This window comes from Pochonia chlamydosporia, chromosome 6 (assembly GCF_001653235.2).
Source record: "Pochonia chlamydosporia 170 chromosome 6, whole genome shotgun sequence".
NCBI lineage: Eukaryota > Fungi > Ascomycota > Sordariomycetes > Hypocreales > Clavicipitaceae > Pochonia > Pochonia chlamydosporia.
The window spans coordinates 2,648,858-2,675,583 of record NC_035795.1 but is presented as its reverse complement, the minus strand read 5'-3'; the positions used below and the strand labels follow the sequence as shown (position 1 = coordinate 2,675,583).

Below are 26,726 nucleotides of genomic sequence, written 5' to 3'. Positions count from 1 at the left end.
GAGGTAAAAAGGCTGCGAGCAATTGGCTATATGCAATTTGACGTGTCAAGTTGGCATGAAAGGTTCATCTAGCTAAATCTGAGACCAGGCCACCAGGCATGACACCATTTAGAAATCGACATTTGAAGTCTCATTCTCGCCCAACCCAGAGTCACTTCACTTGCCAAGGCGACAAATTGGGTTTGCACCTGCATGCAATGCGACAGCGCCATGTGCCTGGCTAGCGGTGGCGGGGACGGCTAGGTGCGGTACAGGCACATTGAAGGGACATTGAAATTATTGGTGATTGATCTGGGACATCCCCAGCCATAAAGGTTGGAATCAAGTAGTCGAGTAGTTCCCTCGCAGTACTGATTAAAAGCTGGGCCTTTGGGTCAGACACTATTGCACTAAGGGGAGGGCGAATTAACTGCAGACGACTGGCCCGGTTATGAGACTTTTGCAGTCTGGTCACTCCCTGTACTATTACTGGGACTTCGTGGCCGAAGTGCCGAAGTGCGAATGTCCATCACCCTTGAAACTTAGAAGTCGGTGAAGTAGTCTGGTTGAGCTCGTGAGTTCGGCTTTCTTTTGCTCAAAAACCTAATTAACACCAGCCGTGCACCGTCATCAGATTTACTTTTGGTCTAATTCCCGCGCAGCCAGATCTACTTTTCTTCCTACCTTTACGGACATAAAGTACTCCATGCAACCTGACAACCTGCAAGACATTGTGCACAGGCTGTGAGGCATGACTGACGCACAGGGAGCGCCGTGTATCTTCAACCACCCACACACACCAAATCATTAGACACAATAAGCAAATCCTGACAAAGTTGAGATGACTTGGCCATATTTCGGCGGGTTTCATGAGCTGTTTATTACTGTGAAATCACCAAGCCCGGATTTGGTCACCGCCACCTTCAACCGCCCAGCCTGCATTCGCTAGCGCAGAAACTTGCATTGACCAAACTTCTAGCTATCTACTATTCTCAAGTTGTCTCGTGGAAATGGAGGGGGGTTCCAGCAATTAGGTCTGTCCTGCTAGTTTAGAGGCGTCTGGCTCGCCTTAGGGCTGCTTTGGCGGGCGCGGTTCAAAGTCCCAGCCAGTCTAGTCAATCTCAGGTGACCAAACCTGACTGGAGTTTACCTCTTTGTGTTGCTGACTGGAGCTTGGTCTGTGATGGCGCTGGCCTGGTGGAACATGAGGTTTCCCCCGCGCTTGGCTATCTTTGCGCCCGGGGGTGAAGGTGTAGATGTTTGACAACGAATGTACTTGGGACTTGGCCCCTGGAGGGGATTTGTTTTTCAGTGTCTACAACTGCAATGCCAAAGCAGGCATCAATCATGTCTTTAATGAGCAAAAGAAGAAAGAGGAAGAAAATAATCGACTCTCAAACCTGGAAGTTTGTCCGCCAAAGCAATACAACAAAGACAAAGGTGCCAAACTCGGCTTGCTGCACCTCAAAGTTCCAGAACTCCACCGTCAATCATCTGATTCATCCCGCACACCCATGGAAAGAGTATTGGCAAGCTGGAGAAGCGGCTGGCTGTTGGTTTTGACAGAACTCACTCTCTGGAGGCTTTTCGCCTCCACATCTGCGCGCCAGCCAGGCCAACGCCGGTGCCGCATCACACTCTACATACATGAACCCTCCAGTTCATGGCTTGCGCGTGCCTTTTGCCTATGAATCACAAGGTGCACCCCTCCTCTACAGTCCGGGGCGTGTTTTTGCCTTCCCGTTTGGCTTGAGGAGGCTGCGTCTGGGCAGAATCTTGTCTCGCCACGAGAGTTCCGGCGTCCTAAGGGTCTAGTCTGTCCCTAGGTATTTTGGCAGTCGGGCTGGACGGGCTTGTCGCCGTCGCCGAGTCGGTGGGAAGATTGGAGCTTAGTTGTTTGAAATGTACCACAGGGTGTATTAATACTCCATAAGAGTGTCGATATTAAAGGCTGCTGAACCCTCTTCCCCAGGTCGCGTTTGTTTGTTCATCATCGTGTTGATCCCATTCTTACTTTGCTCGCCGGTGTAAGCGAACAAGGGAGACTTGGGCAGAAAACCCTTCGACATTTATATTCCCCGTGGCATGATTCTGGAATTATCGGATCACAAGAGAGCAGACTGCGGATCTGACCGGCATCAAGACGAGACGAGACGAGAGGAAACGGAACGATACGATACGAAACGACCTCTTCTAAGCCGACAAAATGGGGTTTTCTTCCCTCTTTCGTTCCAGTACGCGCGGAGAGGCTGCCAGAGATCGCGAGCACAAGTCCGAACCTGACACCGATAAAGAATGGGTAGGTGCTTTCTATTTTTCCTCTCTTATTGTCTTTCTTCCCCTCTCCCTTTCTGTCTTCTTCGTCTCGGGATTCTCGCGCAACTCTACAACAATGTCCAACTTGGCCATAATTCTCTCGAGCCGAGATGTCCATGCCCTGCATCCTCTGGGCTATGCGCGGTGAGTACCGCAACGGCAGTCAAGGTTCAGAAGGAAAGCTTCGAGCCATCACTGGCGTCCCCAGTTTTGGGTCCATCATGACATGAGTCGACTCCACCAACAAGAGTTTGCGACGAGTCGAGGACACAACCAGAAGAATGAGTGAGTGAGTGAGTGAGTGATTGAAGGGTCGTCATCAGTTTGGGTGCTCAGCCGCCCCGATGTGGCCGAGATCAGCAAAGGGTCCAAGCAGGCGGCGGCACAACAGATGAATGGCAGTAGTCTGGTTCTGGTGCAGCAGATCGATGATGCATGCCATGCTCAACTGCGACTTGGCCCGGATGGGACCAGCTGCTCGACCCTGGACGCCATGTTGCGTCACCAGCAACGATGGAAACGAAACGGCCAGACGAAGATTTGGCCATGGATGATTGACTGTTGTTGCACGTTGGAATATGTGGAAAGTGATGTAATGTGGTTTGGTTGATTGATCCATTGCACTTTCCATTTTGATGCACATTCCTTTTTATCCTCGCTTTTCTATGCCTCTCATTGGTACCATCACTGCCAGCATCGTATTGTCTTTCCCTTTCGTCCTTTTGTCACTCCTCACCACAAGCTCATCTGCATTTGAACGCCAAGCATATCCTTAACAATCTTTGCACCATCTTTACCTGCACCTTGCATATGCTGACGACGACTAGGCCAAGAGATATATTCTAGATCCCTTGACTGCGCCTGAACCCAGCCAGGAAACGGGTCTTGGCACGTCCCACGTCAATCCATACAAAACGGCAGCCCGGTCTGCATCTGCTGCGTCTGGGTCTGGATCCGCATCACCACCACCTTCATCACCACTGGCACCTTTTCTGCGTGAGGCGAGCCAAGCAAAGAGGGAGTCAGCGTCACAGTCGCAGTCGCAATCGTATTCACACCAAAGGCAAAAACACCGTCCGCGACACCTGTCATCAAGCAACTCTTCGCTAGAAAATATTCATTTCGACCGCCGCTCTTCCTTGGATCGATATCCAACCCCACCATCATCTGCCAGCCCCACCGATTCCGGCTTCGACTTCCATCCGTCCAATCCGTTTTCGACGTCATTCCGGTCCAGTTCAAGTCGCTCGGATAAGTCGTACCACCACCACCACCACCACCACCTTGGAAGAGAATCTCGGCAGTCGCTACGAACTCCTCTTGAATCTCGACCTGCTTCTTCTTCCATCACTCCCCCCGACACTCCTCCATCGAATTTGCGTCCACGCCAGCTCGGCAGCGCTTCCACAAACCCCTACATATCTCAGTTACAACACCAGCAACACCAACAACAGCCTCAGCGTACAGCATCCCAATCTCCACTCCGACGTCATCGCCGCTACCCAAGTCTTCCCATCAACAACTCAGCAACTTCGTGGGGCCGCTCCGACCCGGACTATCCGCGAAATCAGCTTGAGAAAGTTCGCCGATTGAGCCACAGTCTCAGCAATCCTGCCGACATCGTCGATAAACCCAACGGTCACCGCCGATACAGCTCCATTGGACAGCGATTTCCAGGCGACATGTCTCACCGACCGCTCGACATGATTAAGCGCGATGCAAAGGCCGCCGACCGGCCCTATCGTCATCGCAAGCGTATTTCAGAGACAGATACAATTGATGCGCTCGATACTATTGGTGGTGCCTATCATCATGGCGGACCCTATGATGCGACATTGACGAGTCGCAACCTTGACAAGAAGTACTCTCCCGTGGCAGCGGTTGAGGAGTCCAACATGGAGGCAATTCGCGCCACACCCAGGGAGAATATTATCGACTCACTGACAAAACATGTTCCACTTCAAGGTACTTCATCCATTCCTGCTGGTTCGCCAGACATGAGTGGCAAAGTCATGCATTACGAGGAAGGCGCCGATTTGATGAGAGAACCCGACGCCGAAGGCGGTGCCTACAAGCGATGGGACGGTGTTGTAAGTAAAGCTCCAGTCCGCTCGCGCAAAGCGATGGCACGCTATGCATTGAGGGGCAAGCAGCTAATATTTCCTCGTAGCAATACCATCCAGATGATTTGAAGGGCAAGGGCGAACCGTCCTTCACCATAGAGCGCGACCTAAAGAAGGAAAAGGGTCACAGGCAGTTTCTGAGCGAGGCCGATGCCTACGAAATGCGGCCTGGCGCCAACAGATTTTCCAAGCAGGGAGGCAGCCATCAACGAAGCGTTAGCCAGTCTGGCGAGGGATCATCAAGTGGTGCAGTTTACACAGACAGCCCCGACGGCAGTTTACGCAGAAGTCATACCACCGGCAAGAAACTGAGTGAAGGGCTTAAGCGGCGCTTTGGCAGCATACGCCGGAAGAAGGATATGCCGGCTGAGACGGTACACTAGATTTACGGTTTTCATTTGTTTTTGGTCTCATTTGTTTTACTTTACGTGGTTAATGTTTGTTAAATGGTCAAATGGCGGCGTCTGGCTGTTTCAATGGGAATGGCGGGTAAATTGCACACTCTGGACGGAATTGGACGGATACATGACCAAGCGCATTGGGAACATGCGTTTCTGGTGAATAGAATTTATATTAGCGACTCGTGATGGGCTTGTGACTATTCACGGTGAAGATGAATAACCGCCAGCTTACGGATAGTCTCATTCTACCCAGGTCGTATGCGTCGCAATATTAACGCCCCTAACAGGTCAAATTACCCCTGCCACTACTAACATGTTACGACTTGTCAGTAAATATCACGAAGCGAGAAGATGGGTGTTATTGTGTCTGTCTGTGTTGGCAGACGCACCTTGCACCCGAAACACAGGTACTGTACCTGCCTCAACACAGAGAAAACTCAATTTGCGCCGAATTAATTCTACACAATTTATGAAGTAACACAAACCCTGGCATTTGCAGTTTGATCAGTGAAGGATCCAATCAACCTAATGAGACCTACATCGGGTGCCTCAACCCCACGTACTGTACCCGAACCGAGGTTCAACGGTCAGGCACCATTTCTCATCCATAACACTCCTCCTCTCAATGTACGAAGAAACCCAACTCAGATTTTCGCTAGTCAAAGTTAAACATGCCTGTCAATTCTCCCCCTCGCCCAACGCGCAGTCTTAAGGGCAAAGTCGCCATTGTCACCGGCGCAGGCAGCCATGGCGAAGGAATTGGCAATGGACGAGCAATCGCCTTGTTACTCGCCGAAGATGGAGCCAAGATAGTCTGCGTAGATCGCGAGCAGTCTCTTGCCGAGCGCACAGCCGAAATGGTCAACGAAGAAGACGGGTCTGGTATCGCTGTTGCAGCCGATGTTTCGTCAGAAGAAGACTGTTCGCGGGTTGTGGACGAGGCGGTCCGTACATACGGGAGGGTAGATATCCTCGTCAACAATGTTGGTATCATGGGGCCGAGGGGCACAGCCGTGGATGTAGATGTGGCAGCGTGGGCAAAGGGGTTGGAAGTAAATGTTACGAGCATGATGCTCATGGCCAAGTATGCCATTCCTGTGATGTTGAAGAATGAGCCCGGTGAGGGAAGCATACGTGGGAGTATCGTGAATCTGGGATCTGTCGCGGGCTTGCAAGGCGGTACGCCGAGCTTATTGTACCCGACCAGCAAGGGGGCGGTGGTCAATATGACGAGGGCGATGGCGGCAAATCATGCTGAAGCTGGGATACGAGTGAATTGTGTTTGTCCAGGTGAGTTGAATCTCTGCGGAGGTGATGTTCAAGTGCTTGGGATCGAGACTGACGACTCTTGTAGGGATGCTGTATACTCCCATGGTGTATAATGCCGGGGGCGGAATGGGCGAGGAGATGAGGGAGGCGAGGAGGATGAGGAGTTTGCTGAGGACCGAGGGGAATGCGTGGGATTGTGCTTCGGCGGTGAGGTTTTTGGCTGGGAATGAGGCGAGGTGGATTACGGGCACCATGTTGACGGTTGATGCCGGCGCGAGTTGTGCTTCGACTATTATGGCGCCGGTCAGTTAGATGTTATGTCGGAGGATGTTGTTTCGTATGTCTGGGTTGAAATCTGCTTTCGACAGGATAGGGGCTTTCGTTGTCCTAAGATATGACGCAACCTGAGGAGAAGTTGGAGTTGTCATCCGAGCAAGCATTGGAAGATACGACTTCAAGCACACCTTAGCATTGGTAGAATGTGGTCCTACGACACTCAATTGTAACGTGTATCTCTTGTTTCATTTTGTTGTTGAGTAAAATCCTGGTAGGTCCAAGGGCGGACGATGAGTTGCTCAGATGTGTCAAACCTCGCAGCATCATTGTGAAGCAGTCGCCGAAAACAATGGAGCCGGGTTGGATAAACTCAGCGATTTTGACCACCTCATATCATATTCGCACCAGGAGCAGTTAAAGAATGAGTAGCCATGTACTTTGCATTGTAGTTGTTGGAAATGCTGCAAACAAGTGCCTTCGGAGTGGCGGGAACCGATGTGAACTACCTTGGTGGCAACACAGTGGCTGTCCCTGTTCAAAGACATACTTCCCAACGAGCGGGAGGGTCAACTGGTTAGTTCCTATTTACTGCTGCATGGGTAGTTCGGGACATTTTCAGTTCTATGGCGTAAGCATTGTATACGTACCTGTCTTCTTGGCTGGCATACGTGGTACTGAAGAATACCTCCACATCTTGCAAATGTGTACTTGAGTACTTCAGCCAGACTTGCGGTACGCGTCGGTAATGACGAGGCTATTCGGAGATTTGACTTGTCCCATCATATTCTGACACGACATGCGGTGATGTAGCACCTATTTTGTCACAGCTGTTCTGACTGAGAACAAATCGTGAATGCCGTCAAGGCCCCCGTGTGAGCACCCTGTTAACTTGGCGGACAATTTTAGATATTTACAATTTGCAGTTGCATAAACTTGAATTGATCATGAGTTGTGAACTGCGTGTAAACTTGTGCTCTGGGAAATACTTGGCAGTGATGAAGTGTCAATTCTCATGTCCGGCTGGCTTCGCTATGAGACCTTCTGTGTTTCCTGCGGACTGACCAGCAGCACATGCTTTACGAAACGTGTTGGAGAATGCCATAAAAAGCCCCAACTTCATGCAGTAAGCAAGTGGTACTTATGGTTCAAAATAGTCAGAAAAAGGTTACCAAATGCGGTTGTTCCCCGAGCATCCAACCTCTTTGTTGGCGCAGTTCATCACTCCTCATGGCGAACCACGTCACCAAGCAGTGAATGTAAAAACCACCACATGATTAGTTTGTACACCATTCACTGTAAAATTAGTGTCTGGACTGCCCCAGGCGGCCTCATCTGGTACCCGGCCCTTTGTTCACACATGAGGCTGAGTTCAAGGCACATCCAGGGCGCCTGGTTAGACCACAAGTAGTGGAGAACTGGTGTGTGGCCTACATGCGACCAACATGTCAAAGGCTTTAGCTGTAAGGCACTTGAGTAAATATGGATCGTCTGAACTTGATCGGTTTTATTGGTGTCGCGTGAGTTTATTTAATACATTTCACTGAACCTTTGCTGATTCGCATGAAACCCGCCCTGAGCCTGTACGACAATATTGTAACAGCTGTCTTGGTGATGCCTTGCACGCTGTGCGTGGCACAAGTTTCGCCTGTTCCCCGCTGATACACGGCGTGAAATTTCAATGTTTTTGGAGAGTGTGCGTTGAATGGTATTTACGGTCCCATTTATGGCTTGGGCAGTGATTGTTTAGGCGCGGTTTGTCGACTTTGCTGTGGCTGCGGACACAAAATCGGCTTCACACCTCTGCTTCCTCCGTTTCATGGTGTGAGGTTACGCTGCTTCTTTGCTGTTCATGAGTGTTGGGTGTTGGATCTTCTTTGTTTGAGTGAATCAAGGACAGCCAGGTGCTCGCCTGCGTGGTATAAGTAGCCTCTTGGGGCGCCTCGACTTTTCTGGGAATTTCTCATCATTATCATCATCATCATCAGCAGCAGCATCATCGTCAACATCATCACCATCATCATTATTCTTGATTTGCCAACTATCCAAACATCTTTGAAACATCGTCTACCAAACTTACTCACCCACCATGACTTCAATTGCCGACAATCAGGGTACCATGACAGAGACGATTCCTGGTGACGAGACTCGGAGAGGAACGGCACACTTGTACGAGTTCCCGCCGACTGTGGATGAGAATGGGAAGAAGCAGCCTAGCGAGTATCGAGAATTCACGGACGAAGACGCCGTGAAGTACCCAAGACAAGAACAGTTTGAATACCTCCGATGCGGCACATGCGTCTTCATTTTCAACGCGAAAGACCAAAAACTTCTCCTTCAAACCCGCGAGGGCACTCACGGAGCCGGTAAGTTACAGCAAAGGAAGAAAAGTCCTCGGCTTGGGTGTCGCACATGAGCTGGCACCAAGCAACTTTTGCGTATCATATTTAGTGTATATAACTGCCAGCGAAGACTGCTAATCTTTTTCTCCACAGGACAATTGGCACCTCCTGGAGGGAAAATGGAGAGGCACGAAGATGATGCCACCTGTGCCGTGCGTGAAGTCTTGGAAGAGACTGGTCTGAGAGTCGAATACGTGGCTTCTCTAGGCAACACTTTTGACAATTTTGTCACTGAAAAGAAAGGGCCGATGAACTGGAACACTCACTGGGTCTTGACAAAAATGGTTGATGCAAGCGCAGAGCCAGCGGTATGTATTCAATATTACCTTTGGTACTTGACGTTTTTTCTTGAAATCCTACAGCTGTGCTAATTGTTACACTTGCAGATCGCTGAGCCCGACAAGTGCTCTGAAATGAAATGGGTCTCTGTCCAGGAGTTGCTCGAAATGAAGGAGAAGGAGCCTGACCGGCTGTTTCGCTGCCTCCGCAATTTCTTGGACGCGAGGAAAAATGAGGATTGGTCCGGAAAATGCTTTGAGAAGCTGGAAATCTAACCAGCCGAGTAAGCTTGCCCTAGCAGCTCCAACGAGACTTTTAAAGTCAAGGTTTGCAGTTGCTTCCGATTCATCATGGTGTCCAATGCTGAGGTTAGGCACAATATTGAAGGGTTAACTGGTCTGGAACATGTAAGGTCAGGTCAATACCGGATGCCAGACTCCACTGATCGTGTGGATGTCAGTGTCGCGGTATCAATTGATCCTTAATTACAAGTTTATGTCGCCAGCAATACATTGTGTTTTGCCCAAGTATCGCCGTGGTCCATTTTGTTATAAGGGTACTTAAGTACCTAGGTATGTGACTGTTGATCGTGCATGTCGCATCAATATTCCTTCAGCAAAGGTTGGCGGCTTTTTTTATCCCTGTTGATTTTACCCCAAGTAATTTCCCGAGTTGGCAATCAATGGCTACATGTACTTACTAAATAAGTCTGGTTGGTATTGATGCTTTGACGCTCTAGGTCCCACGCCATTGAATGACGACACGCACAACATTTGAACCTCAAGCCACCAACCACCAACCACCAACCACCAACACCTCGACTTGTTTCAATCCATGGACATCGCCGGATTTCACCGCCATTGATAATCCTACCTTCGGAAAAGCGCACTACAACAACTGCATGGCCCCGGCCAATGCTCGCCAACATTCACTGTCCTACATCTCTCCGCCTGTGCCGCACCTCAAGTGTGCTGGCGTGAGCCATCTTAGGTCGCAACAATCAAATAGCTTCAGCATGCATACATCATGTCAACACTCTCCGAGCCCCGCCGACCGCGTCTGCTCCCTCAGAACCGCAAGCTGCGTCATCTGAAGGGCCTGTCGTTTCGAAATCTATCCTTTGCTCCCGCGAGTTTGTACACCGCCGACGATGCCGCGATACTACGAAGCCCGAAGAAGCTTGGTTTGCTGCGCGAAACTGGCCAGCTGCACTCGTCCCGGTCCTCAGATAGCTTGCGGAGAGATAGCCTGCGCGCCGAGAATAGACGACCGCCTGCTCAGGGTCGTAGGACGAGCTTGAGTCTTGCGCATGCCAATCCATCGACGAGGCAGAAGAAGCTGGAAACGTTGGTGGAGAGCTCTGTTGGCGATGTATTCTTCTCGCTGCATGTGGCCCAGTGTCCGGAACCCGTGTATATCAGCGAGGTCCGCAATCGATCAGCGGTACATTGTATTCGAAAAGACTCGCCCTGTAACGCTTTGTTTCTAACTACTTGACAGAATTTCAATTTCCAATTTTTTGATCTGTCGCCCGAGCAGTGCCCTGTTTCCAGGTCATGCGTCATCACGATCCGAGTTTGGGCAAAACGATCTCAACAAGCGTCTTGGGCTTTTCTCCTCGAAGAATTTGTAGATCTCAGACGTCTCAATTTCATCGGAACACTCATGGATCGCCAATTCCCACCCAATGCTCTGATATTCCACCTCGAAGACGGGCTGTACTCTTTCGACTTCCCGACCAAGACCGCCGAACCCAAGCATGCTCTCCCCAGCCCAACGTCCTCTTACAACGCGCTCATGAAACTCGCCAATCTCGAGAGCTCAATACAAGACGCCATCGACACGCAGCACAAAATCATGCAGCAAATCAACCAAATCCTCGACGAAGCCCCGAGCGATCCGACCCCCGCTGGCAACGAGGAAGTGATTCTTGCAGAGAAGTACGTTTCAGCACAGCGACGAACAAATGGAGCCGCGGAAAAGCGACGAGACGAATTGTTGGAATCGCTGCGGACCAGGAGAGAAGCCATCTCAAAGGGCAGGGAAGCTCAGACCGCAGCGGAACAAGACATTGCAAACAACAAGGAGAAACTAGCTGTGTCGTTGGAGCTAGTTCTCAAGACGGAGCAGCAAATACACGGTCAGAGACGACGGATATGCTCAGAGCTATCCGACATGTTTCCCATCACCCCGATTCCAAATGCGCCGCCATTGTCGTTTCAAATCTGCAACCTACCTCTACCAAACTCCACATATGACGCTGCCACGGCTAAAGTGATCAACGAGGATGTGCTCTCCGCAGCATTGGGCCTGGTAGCAATGCTGACACGACATTTACAATTCTACCTCTCCTACCCGCTACCATACCCATTATCCGCCTACGGCTCTAGATCATACGCCAGGGACGACATCTCCCACATTACCGAACGGCAATCTCAAAGACGCGAATTCCCGTTATACTTACCACGGGGAGGCTCAACCATAGGCCAGTGGCGGTTCGAATACGGATGGTTTCTCTTAAACAAGAATATCGAGGCACTCTGCGCGTCTCAGGGTCTCAAGGTCGTCGATATCCGCCACTCGCTCCCCAACCTGAAGTACCTTCTCTATGTATGCAGCGCCGGGACAGACGAGGTTCCAGAACGAAAGAAAGGTGGCGTAAGGGGTCTATGGGCCGGCAGGTTGAAAAGTCGCATGAGTGTCGTGGCCGATGCAGAAAGCAGTAGTAGTGCCGCCGGCAGCAGACGCGGAAGTGTAGATAGTGAGATCATGAACCAGCATGGCGAGGCGTTACGGACAGCGATTCAAGCGAATGGAGATGAATGGGGTGCAGACAGCGGTGTCGGGTTGCCATTTGGGGATGATGTGAGATTTACATTGAGAACCAAGGGGTTGAGGGAGAATATTGCAAAGTAATGTGGCTTGTTGAGCGGAGCGATAATTTAATAGCATTTACACCAAGGCACACATCGCAGTGTCCATGATGGATGATCCATGTATTGCACTACCTGCGTTTACCTCCAACTGATAGCCTAGTTGCATACGCAGACCCTAAACTCGTTAATTCTGTACCTGACCCAAACCATTGAACTTACATATTCTCATCGCAATGTCCGCCGTGAAAATCACCATGCTGAATGTAGCACTACACAATTAGCTTCATTACCCCTAACCACAAGGTACAACGTACGGAAGCACTGCACGCAGCGTTGCCTGCGTTGGCAGGACCAATACTGCCAAGCTGGCAGCTGGTTCGTTTGTCAAAGATCAGGGGCTTGGCGAGGCCGAGGCCCGCGAAGAGAGTGATGGAAAGAATGGAGAAGTTCATTTTGTAGGCTCTGGCTTCAGTTTGCTTGAGCGGTGGCCTGCTGGCGCAAGGTTTGGGTCTTTATACTTACTGGGAGCGTGTGCATTCCAGTGATGTATTGCTGCGAGGTGAGACATGATTTGGAGGGAATGTGCACATCCCCCGTATATTTCGTATGTAGCAGATTCTGTTTTGGATGAGGATTCACATTTTCAGGGATGCTTTGCAGGTGTCTATTTGTGGTGAGATTGTGACCTATGATTGAGTGCGTGTGTCTGGGATTTTCACTCGGGCAGATGTGCGGCTGACTATGGGAGGATAGTTTGGAATTTTTGAAGGTTTAACAAAACAGTATCTCCGTGGTCTCCTTGCACGGCTCAAAATGCAATCGCCCTCTATCATAACCGGGTATTTATAACGCCAAATCAACGGTCCGTCCTAGCAAACTTGACACTCTTCCTCCTTTCTCTATCCCCAGTGCCGCTTGATCTTCCTGGGCTGGAGCTCAATATCCCTCCACTGCTTTTATTCAATGCTTCTCTCGCCATGCCCACGGCTTTACTTTGAGGCACATCATTCGTGTCGCTCTTCACACTTCGTTCATATGGTGCGCCGGGGCTGGATCGTCTGCTACCTCCGCGGCTCGCCGGCCCGCGTTCGTCTCTTACTCGTGATGAATCGACAGCCGCACGACCAAGTTCATCTGATCGAGCTGTGGTTGTCTCCCCACGATATTTACCCGGCAGACAGGCGTGGCCACAGCCGTCGGAGGGACAGCATCCATCGCTGTACTTGGCAGATGGGTCTGCTGCGGCGACTGGCTCTGACGCTCCATGCCATAGTTGGAGACAGGAGGCGTGGCCACCGTGAGCGCAGCCTGGGCAGTACCACCATTGTGATGACCACATTTCTGACTCGATATCCGAAGTGGATGGCGCAATTTCTGGGGGGATGAAGGACGGACGCTCTGCCTCACGGTGGCCGCACACCGAGCATGGGGCCATGACGCTTCGGCATCGTTCACAGGTCCAAACTGCGTCCTGGCCGGCTGACGGGTCGACCTCTCGTGGCTTGCGACACGACGAGCAGAACAAGCCTACTTTGACGCCTTGTTGGGCCCCGCCAAATATAGATATGTAGTTGTCTCCCCAGTCTGGCAGGCCGGTAGGCCATCCTTTTATGCACATGTTTCGTAGAAGCCCTGCCTCGACAAACAAGCTCATCTGCATGAGCCGGAGATGGTGCTGCCGGAGAATAGCACTGGCCCTGTGACTATCAATAACTGATGCAGGCACCAGAGGTTTCAGTAGTAAGACCATTGCAGAGGCATTTAGCGCTGAAGTTTTTGACTCAAAATCCAAGGCTCGGAGTAAAAGGGTGTAAGGGTCAAGAGGTGATGCCGAAGTCAGAGCTCCTTTGGAGTTATGGTTGCTCAATGGGTGAGGATAAGGAGGGTCGTTATCCCAAGGAAGATAGTCGGATTCGATAACATGAGGTCGAGGATCATGTCGTGGCGATACTGACTCCTTCTTCCTGGGGCTGACCGATCGGCTTGTTCTGATTCCGGGAACGGAATTGCGAGGTGAGACCCCAGAGTCGCCGTCAGTGTCTTGTGAGGTGAATGATGGTTGGGAAGGATAGCTGTCATCAGTTTTTGTCGTCTGCGAAATCATGAATACCTCTTCTTGAGAATCGTTTGAGCGAGGCGGACGTCCGTTTCTCTCTGTGGATGATTTGGACGTTTGTGGTGAGTCTGCACTCGACGCACCACTGGCCCTCCCCAAATCGGTCGACTCTCGATTCAGCGGCTTCGCAAACGCATCACCGCTGGACCCCATCCTCCCAGATCTCTTAGTCCCATTTGAGATGGAGAACATTTGACCAAAGCTCTCATCTGAGTCCTGCCTGACGGTCCTACCGCGAAAAGGCAATCCTCTAGAGCTGCTTTTTCTTTTCGGCATGGGAACATCAATCGCCTTGGCCAACACCTCGGCATCATAAAAGTCATAGCCTTCTGTATATGATGTCTCGGATTCGTCTGTCTGTTCACTTGCTACTGATATGGGCTCTGAGTCGTGTCGCTGCCTGGGGCTTCGGGATTCCCCAAAGGACCCATGAGCAGCTGGACCGAGGGTAAGAGATTCTGGTTCAACAATTGGTGACAATCGTTTGCCGTGTTGATGCACCACTTCTTCGTGGCCCGACGAGCCAGCATTCATCACACTGTCAACTGGCCGGGCGACCGGTGTTGGCACATTCGATGTGCTCTCGATCTCCTCTGCTAGTAAAGAGCGAATGGAGTGAAATCTGCTATCAATACTGCTTCTCTGCCCTGAGGGTCGCCGTGGGGTATCTTCCCCGTTTGCATATATCTCTGAGGCCTTAAGTTTATCCGCTCCTTTCGAGACGTCGTCAACCTGAAGCTTCTGAAACTGACCAACGCGAACTTCAAAGTGGTATTGCGCTCGGCGTTTGAGGAGAAGATTCATAGCATAAGCGAGGATACGCCAGGTTTGGGCCAGGCGGTATAAATTCGCCACCTCGGCGGCTTTGGCATACTGCTCCATGATGGCACCCACCCGCTCTATCAATGGCTTGCCACCATCAATGTACGGCAGCTCGCGTTTGAGCGTTTCTAGATACGCATTAGACAAGAAATGATAGACCTGAACCGGTTTCGCCGCGGGTATATGCCCAAATGACATGGCCTGTTGAGATTTGAATATCCCTGTGACGTTTATAGATGGCTCCAGACCCATGTTCTGCTTGTTATCTTCTGGGAATGACGCTCCTCCCGACGGTGGTGTGGTACTAAGGGGCATGGTACCCCGCCCACTCAGCCTTCTTTTTCGAGGAATCCTTCTACGCGGTCCCAGAAAAGTCCCTAAAACATCGTCTTCCGAATCACTCCGACTCATGCTTAAGCCTTGGTTTCCAGGGCTAGAGCTATATGTAGCGCGATGCAAAGCGTCGGATTGGTGTGCAGCCGACAAGCGTGGCCGGTGTGATTGCGTACGCTCATCCAGGAACATGAGCACGTCTCCTCTTGGCGAGAATGCCATGGCAGAAGTTGACTGACGATCAATGACCTTGGGGGCAAAGGCGACATCGCACTGGTTGAAGCTTCCATCTCGGCCCACGGTCCAAAGCATATCTTGGTCTTGCCATGCCAGGGCCGAAGGAGAGGATTCGAACCTCTCGATTTCTTTGTACGGCATAGATGGTCTTGCCAAATCCCAGATGTGCACCGCTGACGTACCATATCGTCGACTACTGGTTTCGTCGTAAGTCACAGCAATCTGAGCAACACGTCTAGCCTGAGCACTCGCAGACCAGAGTCCGGGTCGCCATGCAACGGCTGCTACTGGTGCAGGAGCGGAAATCGTCCATTTGGGCTTCTGTCTCTTGTCTGAGGTGGCTAGATCCCAGGTGTGAATCTTGGTGTCCATTCCAGCACTGATCAGATGAACTCCGTCTGGGTGCCATGCGATAGCTGAGCATGATTTCTCATGTGCGTTGATTCTCAGAACCGGCCGTGAAGGTTGTCGTACATCCCACTTCATGACCACGCCACTTTCCGTACAACAGGCCATCTCATGGCCATTACTCGGCGACCATCTGACTTGCCTGATTGGGTCAATGCACCTGAGCGGTGCAAAGCGCTGCCTGAAGCTAAGACCGTGCCTCGCAGAAGTTGTGGTCGATGAATCAAATACGCGAGCAGTTCCGTCTTGTCCACCGGTTAACAGCCAAGCTTTTAGGTGAGGGTTTATGTCCAACGTGTTCATCTGACGCGAGTCCTCTTGCGTCATAATGTATTCCAGTGGCTCATTATCGCCTGCCCCGAGTCGTGTCAGGTCATACGAGAATACCTTGCCGCTGCCACAGGCCGTATATATTTGAGAATTGCCATGCCATTTCACGTCGCGAATGTTCAGCTGATCTGCGACAACATTCTGTCGGGATCCACTAGACTGCCTCGTGGTGATTGCCGTACGTACGTCGATTCCGTCATTGAAGCTGAAGCTGGAAAGACTTGGATCGTCCAGAACTATTGACTTGAGAATATGCGGTCCGCCCAAGACGACGGCGCGTCGATCCTCGGAAACATCGAAGCACGATACCGGAGCGCCTGCGATATATACAGCATTCTGCGACTTGGAAGGGCGGTAAGAGGTCGGGATAGGTGTGGTCGTGCCTGTTATTGAAGAGAGATCCCCAGCCGCAGAGTCGGGCGCCGCCTTACCGAGAAGCTTGCGCATGATCTTAGACTCGCGATTATACATGATGGCGGCGATGACGGCACATCAAAGGCGCCATCAGGGGCAGTCGAAGCAATGGAGTTGTGAGAGCATTTACCGCGACAGCGCAATGCCGAGAAGTATGAATCAACCGTCGAGTGTAATTGAGATGGTTTGGGAGAAGCCGATGCAACTCTGGGAGGGCGGACCTGCAGAAGGGAGATGGAAGGTGCGGTGGGGAGGGACCTAGCTCAAGTGGGGCTCCTTCCGTCACTTGGCTGGGGTTCCAGCTTCCTGATTCCCCATAGCACGGAAAGCCATCATGTTGAAAGCACCAGACTGTACCAGACCTCTTTCTTCTTTCTCTCGAGAATACCACGGATGGTTTGCCCAACCTTGTTGCTTTTGTACCAACCATCGAGAAGAACAAACTCGCCGGGCGCTTAGTGTTGCACCCCATCCGACGATTATCTGCGAGCACTGCCATATGCCCACTTCACTTTATTGCCGTGGTACCATAGCATCACAGGCTACCTCCCTAGCAATGGTAGGCAATGGGTCTCGAAGAAGACCCAGCAAAACCGTTAGGGATTGAAGCATATCACGACTCACGGTGTAATAGTCCTAGTTCACCGACGCTCCAATATCGCCAAGATGCTTTGAGGCTATGATTTCCCCATGCAACCCTCCGTCAGCCAGCTCAGCCCCGTCACACAACCACCTCACCTGTTACGGCGGAATCGGCCCGCCCAGATCCGCCTAATCAGGCAATTATTAGATGCAGCTCAGGGCCATGATGCAAATTGTGCGGACACTCGTCTTGGAGGGCCAACCTCAGTCGGCTTCCTACTTATTACGAGCGAAAGCCCCGCGAGTGGGCATTGTCCGAGCCTCACCCAGAGTCTCCTCTGTGCCATGTTGTCAGTCACTTTGAAAACAGAAGGTCACGATATTATTGGATCATAGTGAAATGGAGTCCTATAAATATGAACCATTACGACCGGGAGAGATCCGTTTATTGCAACTTGATGCTATTCAGAATCCTCAAAAGCCTCTCTCCGGAAGCATTATTCATCACCGGTTAACAAACCCAAAGTATCGACAAACTGAATCTGGTCAAGGTTACTTGGAACACTCTCTCCCTTATGATGCAGTCTCGTATCATTGGGGTAGCGACACCAGGACTCCATTCAAGGTCATTGTCCGTAGTGGCGAAGGACAGGAATTCTTCATCACGATTACCTCAACCTTGCACACCATTCTCCGGCGACTGGCATTGCCCGACAAACCTAGGACAATATGGGCAGACGCAATTTGCATCAATCAAATTTCTTCCAACGCAAACACGGAAAAGGGGGAACAGATTCAACTTATGCCAGATGTCTATCGCATTGCATCATGTGTCCAGGTCTATCTAGGCGATGAAGCTGATAATGCCCCCGCGGCTTTGGAGCTGTTATCGTCAATAGCCGACTACTCTGAACATCTGGATGACTCGACTCATTCTCAAGGAGAGATTGGCCTAGAACTCGCCTTACAGAGCGGCTTTGTTCTCCCGCCAGCCAACGACAAGCGATGGGCTGCCCTACGCGCTTTCTTTCGTCGACCGTGGTTTCGAAGGGTTTGGATCATACAAGAATTCGTGTACGCAACAGACGTCTGTGTCATTTGCGGTGACATTGAAATAGATTGGCATAGGCTATGGCTGGCGTCCAAAGCATACATCTCCAATAGGCAGCTCATCTATCACGGCTATTCCAAAGATCTGTTCGGTAACCGGACATTAAATGAGTATAGGGAGGCTCACGAGGGTGCCAGGTCGCTGCATCTCGTCACTGACTTACGCATGCGCGCATGGGGCTACATGTCTGGGCCATATATGGTATTCAATATTGATACAGGCGAGCCGTCGGACCCATCTAAGCTGTCAATCAGGAAAGATTTGAACGCCGTGAAAGGCTTTGAAATGTTTACACGAAATAGATGGTTATCCGATCGGGCTAATGGACATCCGTTTCCTTTTGAAAAACAAAGCCTGCTTGATCTCTTGCACCGAACAGGCAACTTTCGGGCCACTAAACCTATCGACCGAATATATGGACTTCTCGGTCTCGCGGAGGATGCGGCGGGGTATAAGCCTATATATTCTATAGAACAAACTCCGGCCGTTGTTTCGACACAATTTGCTGCTGCATTCATCAACAATGGTCACCTTGCGATCATTCTGTCCACGGCGGGCATCGCGTCAAATACGTTTTCCGCACAAGATCGGCCATCTTGGGTACCAGATTGGACGTCAATTAAATATTCACAAGACCAAAGTCCCGGGCTTACTCGTTTTGCACTCATCAATGACAAGGCTGCGAAACGCTACAATGCCGAAAAGCAGAAGGAAGAAGAGGCAGCGCACGCTTCAGGCAGCACACAAAGTGTTCCATCACCATTCAGTGGGAGCCAAAGCCTGGTGTCAAATGGCTGTGAGATTGAGACAAGAGTGGAAGAAAGCAAGCAAGGGGAAAACACAACGGTGAAGAATGAACCGCCTCCAAACCTGTACAACGCTGCAGGAAACACCACAGTGATATTTGGAGGCGACGCAAGCCAGGGACTGTTGTGTGTTCGAGCTGTGCCAGTTAGCCGCGTCAAGGTCGTGTTACCAGGCAAATTACTCCTCCCAGTGTCCTTGTACGAATCCATGTTCACAAAACTTGGAAGCGTGTATGTTACTGGTGAGCCCATGTTAGAAGCTTTTTGGCGCACCTTGGTCGCAAATCGAACCATGCTTGGCGAACCAGCACCACCCGAGTTTGCTGTGCAATATGAGAATATGAAAAGGCACGACAACTTTCTATTTTACAAAGCTGGCATACTGTCTATCATGGGATGCTTTGTGACGTTGCCAGTTGCTGTTACGGCAATCCGATGCCTACCAATCCTTGGCCAGATTGGCATTTTGACGGTGCTAGTGGGAATGCAGTATATAGCGGTCAAGCCGACTCTGGTTTTCGTTTCACTTCTTCCCATTTTTCGACGGATGTACATTTTCCTGCTGGCGCCGACTCTCTTGATATTGGGTTACTATCTGTGTGCCCATATTTACCCCGTGGCAACACTTGATGTGCTCGCATACATTGGCGTTACTACTGCTGGATCGACAACAGGCTTACCTTCAGACTGTGCAGCATATGCAACTTCCATCGGGCTCGTAGCTAACAAGCATGCGTTGTGTTTCACAGAGCATCGTTTGATGGGCTTGGTCCCCTTGCTCACGCAAAGCGACGATATTGTGGTTATCGTCCACGGATGCGATGTGCCGTTTGTGATCCGCCCTACTGAGAGGGAAGGGTATTATCGCCTGGTGGGTGAGGCTTATGTGCACGGCGTAATGAACGGAGAAATGATGTTTGACATTGCCAACAATTCTGTTGATATCACACTGATTTAGGCGTTGTTGGAAGTATATGATAGGGCACTTTGCATAGATAATTCACATCAAAAGTCTTGAGGCGCGTCGTGAGCCTATAAAAATGATCGAATACTCTGAGAAGAGATTCGATTTGCATAAGTGTGATATCAAAGACTCCTTATAAGTCTAGCCGCAACCTATGCAACACATCGCCGGTGGAAGCCGGCCGTGAGACTAGCTCGTCTATCCGAATATCGAAATGGAACGTCTGTTTCCATTTCCTTTTCATTCTGCCACAGGTCAGCCACGTATGTTTACAATAAAGAATACGAGTAGTATTATACCTCTTCATTCACGTTGACGCACGCCGACATCACTTGATCGCGTAGATCAGCACATCGGCTCAGAATTTCATATCTCGCACTTTAGCCCACCTATCCATCTTTCCCACTTCACTCATCCTTTGCAACGGGGCTCCTACTACGACTTCGTTGTCTTCGACCACCAGCACCACCTGCTCTTCCTCCTCGCCCCCCTTTCCCAGGCGGGGGTCTGACAAACGCAAAGTCCACGGAGATAGTCTGGTCGAGTAATTTTGTGTCGTGTGCACCGTCAATCGCAGCCCGAGCTTCTTCCAGCGTAGCGTACTCGATCAATGCGTAGCCCTAGAGGTAATCAGCTTGCCAAAGTATCCCTTTGGCTCTCCACGTAACAGCGTACCTTGACGTAACCGCTTCTCCGATCCAAGTTCAAATGCAAGTTCTTAATCTCTCCAAAATCACCAAACTTGTCTTGTATGGCTTCCTCGTCCGCTTCTTCGTGAACATTTGTGACTATGACGATCCAGCCTTCGATGGATCGGACGGCTGTGGCTTTGGTGTGGGTTTGCATCTCCGACTCGTTGCGTGCCGGGGGCGACACAGGTTGGTCGACTTCCATGTCTACGTCGGCCATGGTTTCTGTGTCTATCAAGGCGAGGGACGCGGGGATAATGTTAGGTTTGAGGTTGCCCACGACTAGTTTAGAAGTTCCATCGGCATGCTGGAGCTTGGATTCGTCACAACTGAACGTGGGGCAGCAATTTGTATGAGTCACGTGACTTCGTTCGTCGGCCTGAAGTGTTGATTTGGGAGCTACGATGGCCATACTAAAGGTTTATGTCTACAGAGCAGGATGGGTGGCTTGCATGCAGCGTGATGAAAGATATCTACGACTTGTAATCTGGTTTGTTGAAAGATTTGCTGGGAGACGAGTCATAGTTGATGTGTTGAATAGGCAGACCGCACTAAGCGACAAATTCTCCATGGCAAACGGCAAACTCGATTCTTGATTTCGGCTGTTCCAGGTTTGGGGTACATCTTTTTCCGTGGTATGTTGGGTCATTTTGAAGCCGAATAATCACATCACTTCCTCACTCGTCAAAAGAGAATATGCGGATGTATGTTCTTCATTGACGAACGACACCGAGACGCCCGAAAAAAGTCGTCGAGCTTCGTCGCACCAAGTCGTCACACGCATAGGTGCTCAGCCTATCGATCGATCCATGTTCCGTCCCACCGATTTTCAAATAACCATTAGGAAACGGTGTTCCACCCTGTACATTTTCGAAGTCACATCCTCCCCTCTCCTCTATCAATTTCTTTACGAGCCGGGGTTGGGGTTCATCTGCACATGATACCGTCAGCATTTGACATCTTCTATCCCAGCGTACGATGAGCACTGTCGCTTCTCACCTTTCTCTTGCCACCAGTGAGGGTGACATTGACGAATCGTCGGGTGTATTTGAGACGCTTGAGAGCGCGGCCCTTGGGGACCTTGGGCTTCTCCTGGGGCTCAACCTATACGCAGCAGAAATATCGCAGTCAGTCATCGCTGTTCGTGGGTTCGCGGGTCAATGGGGGATCGGATGTAATCGTACTTTGGGGGTCTGAGACTTGACCTTGCCTGTGGAAATAATTAGCCAAAACTCCTCAGGAAATATATCGATCGAGTGGACATAGCGAGGACGTACCGGCACGGGCAAGAGATCCGTGAACTTTACCCATGGTGATGGATTGTGTTTGGTGATGCTGTGGATGAGGGAGTCAGTCAGCGGAGAGAAGGCGCGAAGGAGTTTTTGCGGAATTTGGCAAATGGTTGTGTGCGAGAGGCGACGCTCACGTGAGTGGGGACGGCGATTTGCCCTGCCGGAAAAACATTGGTACGCTGGTGTGACTCTTCGCCAGTAGGTTGTGGATCAGAAGTTGCAAAGCCACCAACCAGTGTGGCTGGCTGGACAAGAGAGGACCTAAGACCCACTTCTTGGTGCTGCCCAGTCAAAGCGCCACACAGTCTGGTGTTCATCATTCTTGTGACATCTTCATCGCATCGAACTTTCGGGGGTGCCATCCTGGACAATTACATTGTGACTTATGAGAGATTTTATTTGTTCAATTGGGTGACATGCACTATTGTTAAGGACTACAGCTGTAAGCTTATGGGACTGTTATCAAAAGAAACACATACATCAACCGTATGCTGAGGACGATGAGACAAAAGGCCAACATGGAACGCAAAAGCTCAAACCACCATGAATTTTGATAATGGCGATGCTTCGATTCTTGGTACAGAGTGCACGATCTATGCATACGTTTTCAATGGTTCAATCGCTGGCTATACTGGATCGTGCCGCCTGATGCATGGCTGACTCGGAGTAAAACTGCTTGGCCAGACCATGGTCTAGTTCCTTGTTGACGTCACAGGAATTTTGGCTCCTTCCATGCTGTGGCCTGCTTGCTCGTATAAGTCCCCGACGCAGCCCGCCAAAAACACAACCTCAAGACGACCCAGAACGAAACCTTTTCGAGACGAGAAAATACCTTTCAGTTCCCATATGCAACACCCATTCGACCATCACAGGCGACGCAATTATAGATGGATTGAAGTATCACAATGGTTCACTCGACGAAACCCACTGACACCCCGGTGAGGTCCGCCATAACTCCACGCAAAACATTGCGGGAAAGATTTCTCCATCGCCTGCCCAACTACAATGGTCCCTATAATGTCGGTTACATGGACATCGAGGTCCCTGCTCGGAACCCACGCCCCATTTCAAATTTAAGGCGCGGCGGGAAACCAGTTCTGAGACTCGATACTGTGTTAATGGGAGTATACTACCCGTGCGATGTGCAAAAAACCATCGAGGCCTCAGACAATGCACATAGCCTCCATCGTGTAAACTGGATGCCAGCGCCAAGAATAGCCACGTCAAAGGGATATGCCAAATTTCTCAACATTCCATCAGCACCAGTCACGGGATATCTGGCGTGCACTTCACTATTCACAAAATTGCCAGCCTTTCGAAACGCCAAGTTAGCAGACTACTGGGCTGGGAATGCTTCGCAATGCAACGTGTCGTCAGACAAGGAGGAAATTGGAAATAAAGGTTGCCGCACCGAGAAACCCAGGTTTCCCGTTGTGATATTTAGCCACGGACTCGGGGGTTCGAGGCTATGTTACAGCACAATATGCGGCGAATTGGCCAGTTTCGGCTTTGTCGTGGTCGCGATGGAGCATAGGGACGGAAGCGGAGCGAGAACACTAGTGAACCTGCCTGATGATGTGGACGCTGCCGAAATTGAATCCTCAACAGCAGAGATTATTTCTAGAAACGAGGAAGATCATGGATCCAGGACCAAGAACAAAAAGATTCAACGACGGAGGAAACGCGGATTGAACCCGTACTACATCATGGACTACATCTTGCCAAAGGATAACGCCCAGGATACCTCACCTCACAACCCTCGCGGCGTGGACAGCAAACTTCGAAATGCTCAGATCGAACTGAGAGTAGAGGAGATTAAAGAGGCATACCATGTCCTATCTCTCATACACGACGGTAGAGGAGACGATATCGCACGATTAAACTTGCGAAAGAAGGGCAACATCGGTTCCAGCTCTCGAGGGCTCGATGGAATAATTTGGGACAGTTGGAAAGGCAGTATGTTTCTACAGAGGGCTACTGTCATGGGACATTCGTTTGGAGGTGCCACGACAGTACAACTCTGTCGGGACCAGTCTCTTAGCTGGCTTGGCCAAGGTATTATTCTTGACGCCTGGGGCCAAGGCACACCCGCCAGAGGTGACGACCCTGGTAATATTGTTTCCAGGCCCATCATTGCCATATCGTCGGAAGCATTCATGCATTGGAAGGAGAATTTCGAGCGTGTTGTCGGATTTTGCCAAGAAGCGAGAGAATCTAACTCTTTGAGCTGGATGTTGACGATTGTGGGCTCAACGCATCTTGCCATGACGGATTTCGCCGTCCTGTATCCGCACTGGATGTCGTTCTTCATGAAGTCAATGGTGAACCCGCTACGAGCCTGCTCCCTAACTATTGCCACCTCTTTGGAGTTCCTCAGCTTAACTCTGCCGCCCGAACACATCAAATTCCCAACATGGGTAAATGACGATTTACTGACATCGGCACCAGCACCAAGTGAACCGGAGGAAGCACTGCGAGAGGATCATGCGCCGGATGACAAATGGGTGGCAGTGAGACTCAAGATCCCGAATGAGTTCTCAAAGAGATTTAGAGCATGGTGCCGACGATTTTGGCGGGCAGTGATATGTGCAGCCGTGGAAGGTGATGAGTTGGGCAATGGGCTCCACGACTACACTGAACATGATGAGTTGTGGACGCATATTAACCCAAGGGGTGAGGATGTCACTTCTTACAGGAATACTTTTACTTGAGTGCGATATTTAGGTGAACTGGTGTGTATGATGCATGATACCCGAACGTTTCCTATTCTTGGATTGCAATTGTGCGGGATTTGTAGCAAGTAAGCAAGGGCAGGACGTGGCAGCTTGGTCTACGCCGTTGAGGGTGCTCTCGATGGACCTGATAGTTGTATGGGTTGTATGTGAGTAACCTCATCTGATGTGGTGCATGGAACATGAAGGGAAGACGAAGTGACGTGCATAGATAGCCCGAAGCTTATTTATATGCGGCATATTTCACTCTTGTTTGTATGTATTCCCGCCAAGTCCGCAGTTTCAGCAGCAGCTCTTCATCAATCTGAACAAGGCTTTTTATCTTCTTGTGTTTGGCGATTGATTTGTTGTGACGAACAATGTACACAGACACGCATCGGGTGCACCTAATAATTCTACCGACGTGGGCAGATCTACGTCCAAACTAACAAAAAGTTTGCACGGCCCTCCCAGCATAGAAAGATTGCATGACCAATCGATTAGTTGTTCCAAGATCAGGTAGTTGCGAGTCCCTAGCCCTGCGGCTCCCTTGACAAGCATCACGACGCCATTGCTGAATTTCAATCTGGTCCGTTGTTGTGAACCCTTGCTACCCTGAAACGTGGAAGGCTAGCAAATAGTATTCTCCGGTGGACAGAGATGGCGCGTGCTCTCCACGATCTTGATCCCAGATAAATGAATCATGAGATTTGCACGGTATTGCAGGCGGTTGATTGTTCGGTGGCGGGTTGTTGTTGTAGGCGAGATTGTTTGTCGGAGGCTGGGTCATGTCATGATGAGCAACTCAGATGGTGAGTGAAATTGAGAGGCGGGATGAGAGGTCAATTGGTAGGCTGGTGAATGGCGGCCCAAACTCACCAGTGCCTTGCAATAAGGGTCAAGTCTGGTCTGGCTTGGTGCGGGGCCGCCATTCGATGTCTCCGAGGTGAACCAGACTCGCTCTGATCAAATACATGTCGGTAATTGATCCACGGAAATGATGGATGCTTACAAGCACCTCAAATATTTCGTTCGGCGATGGTACGCTACAGAGCAACATCGAGGATGAGTAATCACCTGTAGCGCCAGGTGTTGAGCGAAGCTCCAATGCTGTCCCGAGGTGATGGGCGGGAGGGCCGGGAACAAGGAGACTACTGGCAGGGGTTTGGCTATTTACAGACACAACTGTGATGGCAGGTTTGCCACGATCCCCTGCAGGCGATCAGGACAAGCGGGCAACACGGACGAGATTGTGCGATGGAGTGTGGTGCCAGACCGTGCAGTCATTCAAAGTTTGAAGGCGGGGCTAGAAACGGCTGGGAAGAAGCCGCACTTGAGCACACACTTGAGCCTTCCAAACATTGGAGAAGCAAAGTGCCAGCCTTTGAGCCCCGCCACAATTCGTATTTCCTTGCCGCCAACGTGAAACCTGCATGGTTTAGCTTCGTGTCGAACTGCCTAAGCTTCTTTGACGACCTGGGCGCCGCCCTCTCAAGTATGGCTGCATATGTGGTCTGGGACTTTGCCCACGGCTGTTCTGACGGACAGCGTGAGCCGAAAGCCAATTATCGAGGCGGAAGCCAGAAGCTGGTGCAGCTGAGGCTCGATGATACATACATCTGCATCGAGTCATCGACTGGGCTTGACGTGGCTTGGGCCTGAAGAAGAAACGAGTGATGCATGAGGGGATAGATGGAGATGTCATGCTGCCGAGCTCAGCTTCGACCCAGGGCCACAACCCGTTGTGTTTGACTGTGGGGTTCTGACAAAGTAGCGACAGACTGTATTTGTGTCATGAGATTCTTGCTCTCTTATTGCCCTTCTCGTGTTGTGATTTGCGGATGGGTACTGGTATCAGGTTGAGATGAGACCATGGAGTCTGGTTCAACATGGAGCCCTGGCACAGGAGCACTAACTGGACGGCTTTGGAACCCAGCTGTATTCCGCATACTTAAGTAGTTCTGGCAGTTTGACACGAGTCTCATTGACAGAT

The 26,726-nt window shown here is 50.7% G+C and overlaps 10 protein-coding genes across 10 annotated transcripts; 7 read left to right on the top strand and 3 right to left on the bottom strand.

Annotated features, from left to right (window-relative positions):
* Positions 1 to 586: 586 nt before the first annotated feature.
* Positions 587 to 850, bottom strand: VFPPC_16381 (hypothetical protein; the record flags this gene model as incomplete). The annotated part of the gene is made up of 1 exon (XM_018294134.2): positions 587 to 850. One exon carries the CDS (start codon positions 848 to 850, stop codon positions 587 to 589), a length of 264 nt encoding a protein of 87 aa, XP_018140388.2.
* Positions 851 to 2,185: 1,335 nt separating this feature from the next.
* Positions 2,186 to 4,801, top strand: VFPPC_08751 (protein kinase; the record flags this gene model as incomplete). Its single annotated transcript, XM_022428625.1, has 3 exons — positions 2,186 to 2,278; positions 3,123 to 4,385; positions 4,466 to 4,801. The coding sequence occupies 3 exons, from the start codon at positions 2,186 to 2,188 to the stop codon at positions 4,799 to 4,801; spliced, it is 1,692 nt and encodes a 563-aa protein (XP_022284191.1).
* Positions 4,802 to 5,490: 689 nt separating this feature from the next.
* Positions 5,491 to 6,400, top strand: VFPPC_08752 (tropinone reductase; the record flags this gene model as incomplete). The annotated part of the gene is made up of 2 exons (XM_018287403.1): positions 5,491 to 6,109; positions 6,174 to 6,400. 2 exons carry the CDS (start codon positions 5,491 to 5,493, stop codon positions 6,398 to 6,400), a joined length of 846 nt encoding a protein of 281 aa, XP_018140391.1.
* Positions 6,401 to 8,450: 2,050 nt separating this feature from the next.
* VFPPC_08753 (NUDIX domain-containing protein) lies at positions 8,451 to 9,317 on the top strand (the record flags this gene model as incomplete). The annotated part of the gene is made up of 3 exons (XM_018287404.1): positions 8,451 to 8,727; positions 8,857 to 9,071; positions 9,150 to 9,317. 3 exons carry the CDS (start codon positions 8,451 to 8,453, stop codon positions 9,315 to 9,317), a joined length of 660 nt encoding a protein of 219 aa, XP_018140392.1.
* A 751-nt stretch (positions 9,318 to 10,068) lies between these two features.
* VFPPC_08754 (UV radiation resistance protein) lies at positions 10,069 to 11,958 on the top strand (the record flags this gene model as incomplete). Its single annotated transcript, XM_018287405.1, has 2 exons — positions 10,069 to 10,485; positions 10,543 to 11,958. 2 exons carry the CDS (start codon positions 10,069 to 10,071, stop codon positions 11,956 to 11,958), a joined length of 1,833 nt encoding a protein of 610 aa, XP_018140393.1.
* An 816-nt stretch (positions 11,959 to 12,774) lies between these two features.
* On the bottom strand, positions 12,775 to 16,635 carry VFPPC_08756 (WD repeat protein; the record flags this gene model as incomplete). Its single annotated transcript, XM_018287406.1, has 1 exon — positions 12,775 to 16,635. One exon carries the CDS (start codon positions 16,633 to 16,635, stop codon positions 12,775 to 12,777), a length of 3,861 nt encoding a protein of 1,286 aa, XP_018140394.1.
* A 925-nt stretch (positions 16,636 to 17,560) lies between these two features.
* Positions 17,561 to 20,035, top strand: VFPPC_08757 (ankyrin and het domain-containing protein; the record flags this gene model as incomplete). Its single annotated transcript, XM_018287407.1, has 1 exon — positions 17,561 to 20,035. The coding sequence occupies one exon, from the start codon at positions 17,561 to 17,563 to the stop codon at positions 20,033 to 20,035; it is 2,475 nt and encodes an 824-aa protein (XP_018140395.1).
* A 413-nt stretch (positions 20,036 to 20,448) lies between these two features.
* VFPPC_08758 (RNA recognition motif domain-containing protein) lies at positions 20,449 to 21,142 on the bottom strand (the record flags this gene model as incomplete). The annotated part of the gene is made up of 2 exons (XM_018287408.1): positions 20,449 to 20,661; positions 20,717 to 21,142. 2 exons carry the CDS (start codon positions 21,140 to 21,142, stop codon positions 20,449 to 20,451), a joined length of 639 nt encoding a protein of 212 aa, XP_018140396.1.
* Positions 21,143 to 21,708: 566 nt separating this feature from the next.
* VFPPC_18050 (hypothetical protein) lies at positions 21,709 to 22,224 on the top strand (the record flags this gene model as incomplete). The annotated part of the gene is made up of 2 exons (XM_022429710.1): positions 21,709 to 21,882; positions 21,997 to 22,224. The coding sequence occupies 2 exons, from the start codon at positions 21,709 to 21,711 to the stop codon at positions 22,222 to 22,224; spliced, it is 402 nt and encodes a 133-aa protein (XP_022285270.1).
* Positions 22,225 to 22,927: 703 nt separating this feature from the next.
* On the top strand, positions 22,928 to 24,733 carry VFPPC_08759 (phospholipase A2, group VII; the record flags this gene model as incomplete). The annotated part of the gene is made up of 1 exon (XM_018287409.1): positions 22,928 to 24,733. The coding sequence occupies one exon, from the start codon at positions 22,928 to 22,930 to the stop codon at positions 24,731 to 24,733; it is 1,806 nt and encodes a 601-aa protein (XP_018140397.1).
* Positions 24,734 to 26,726: the final 1,993 nt, after the last annotated feature.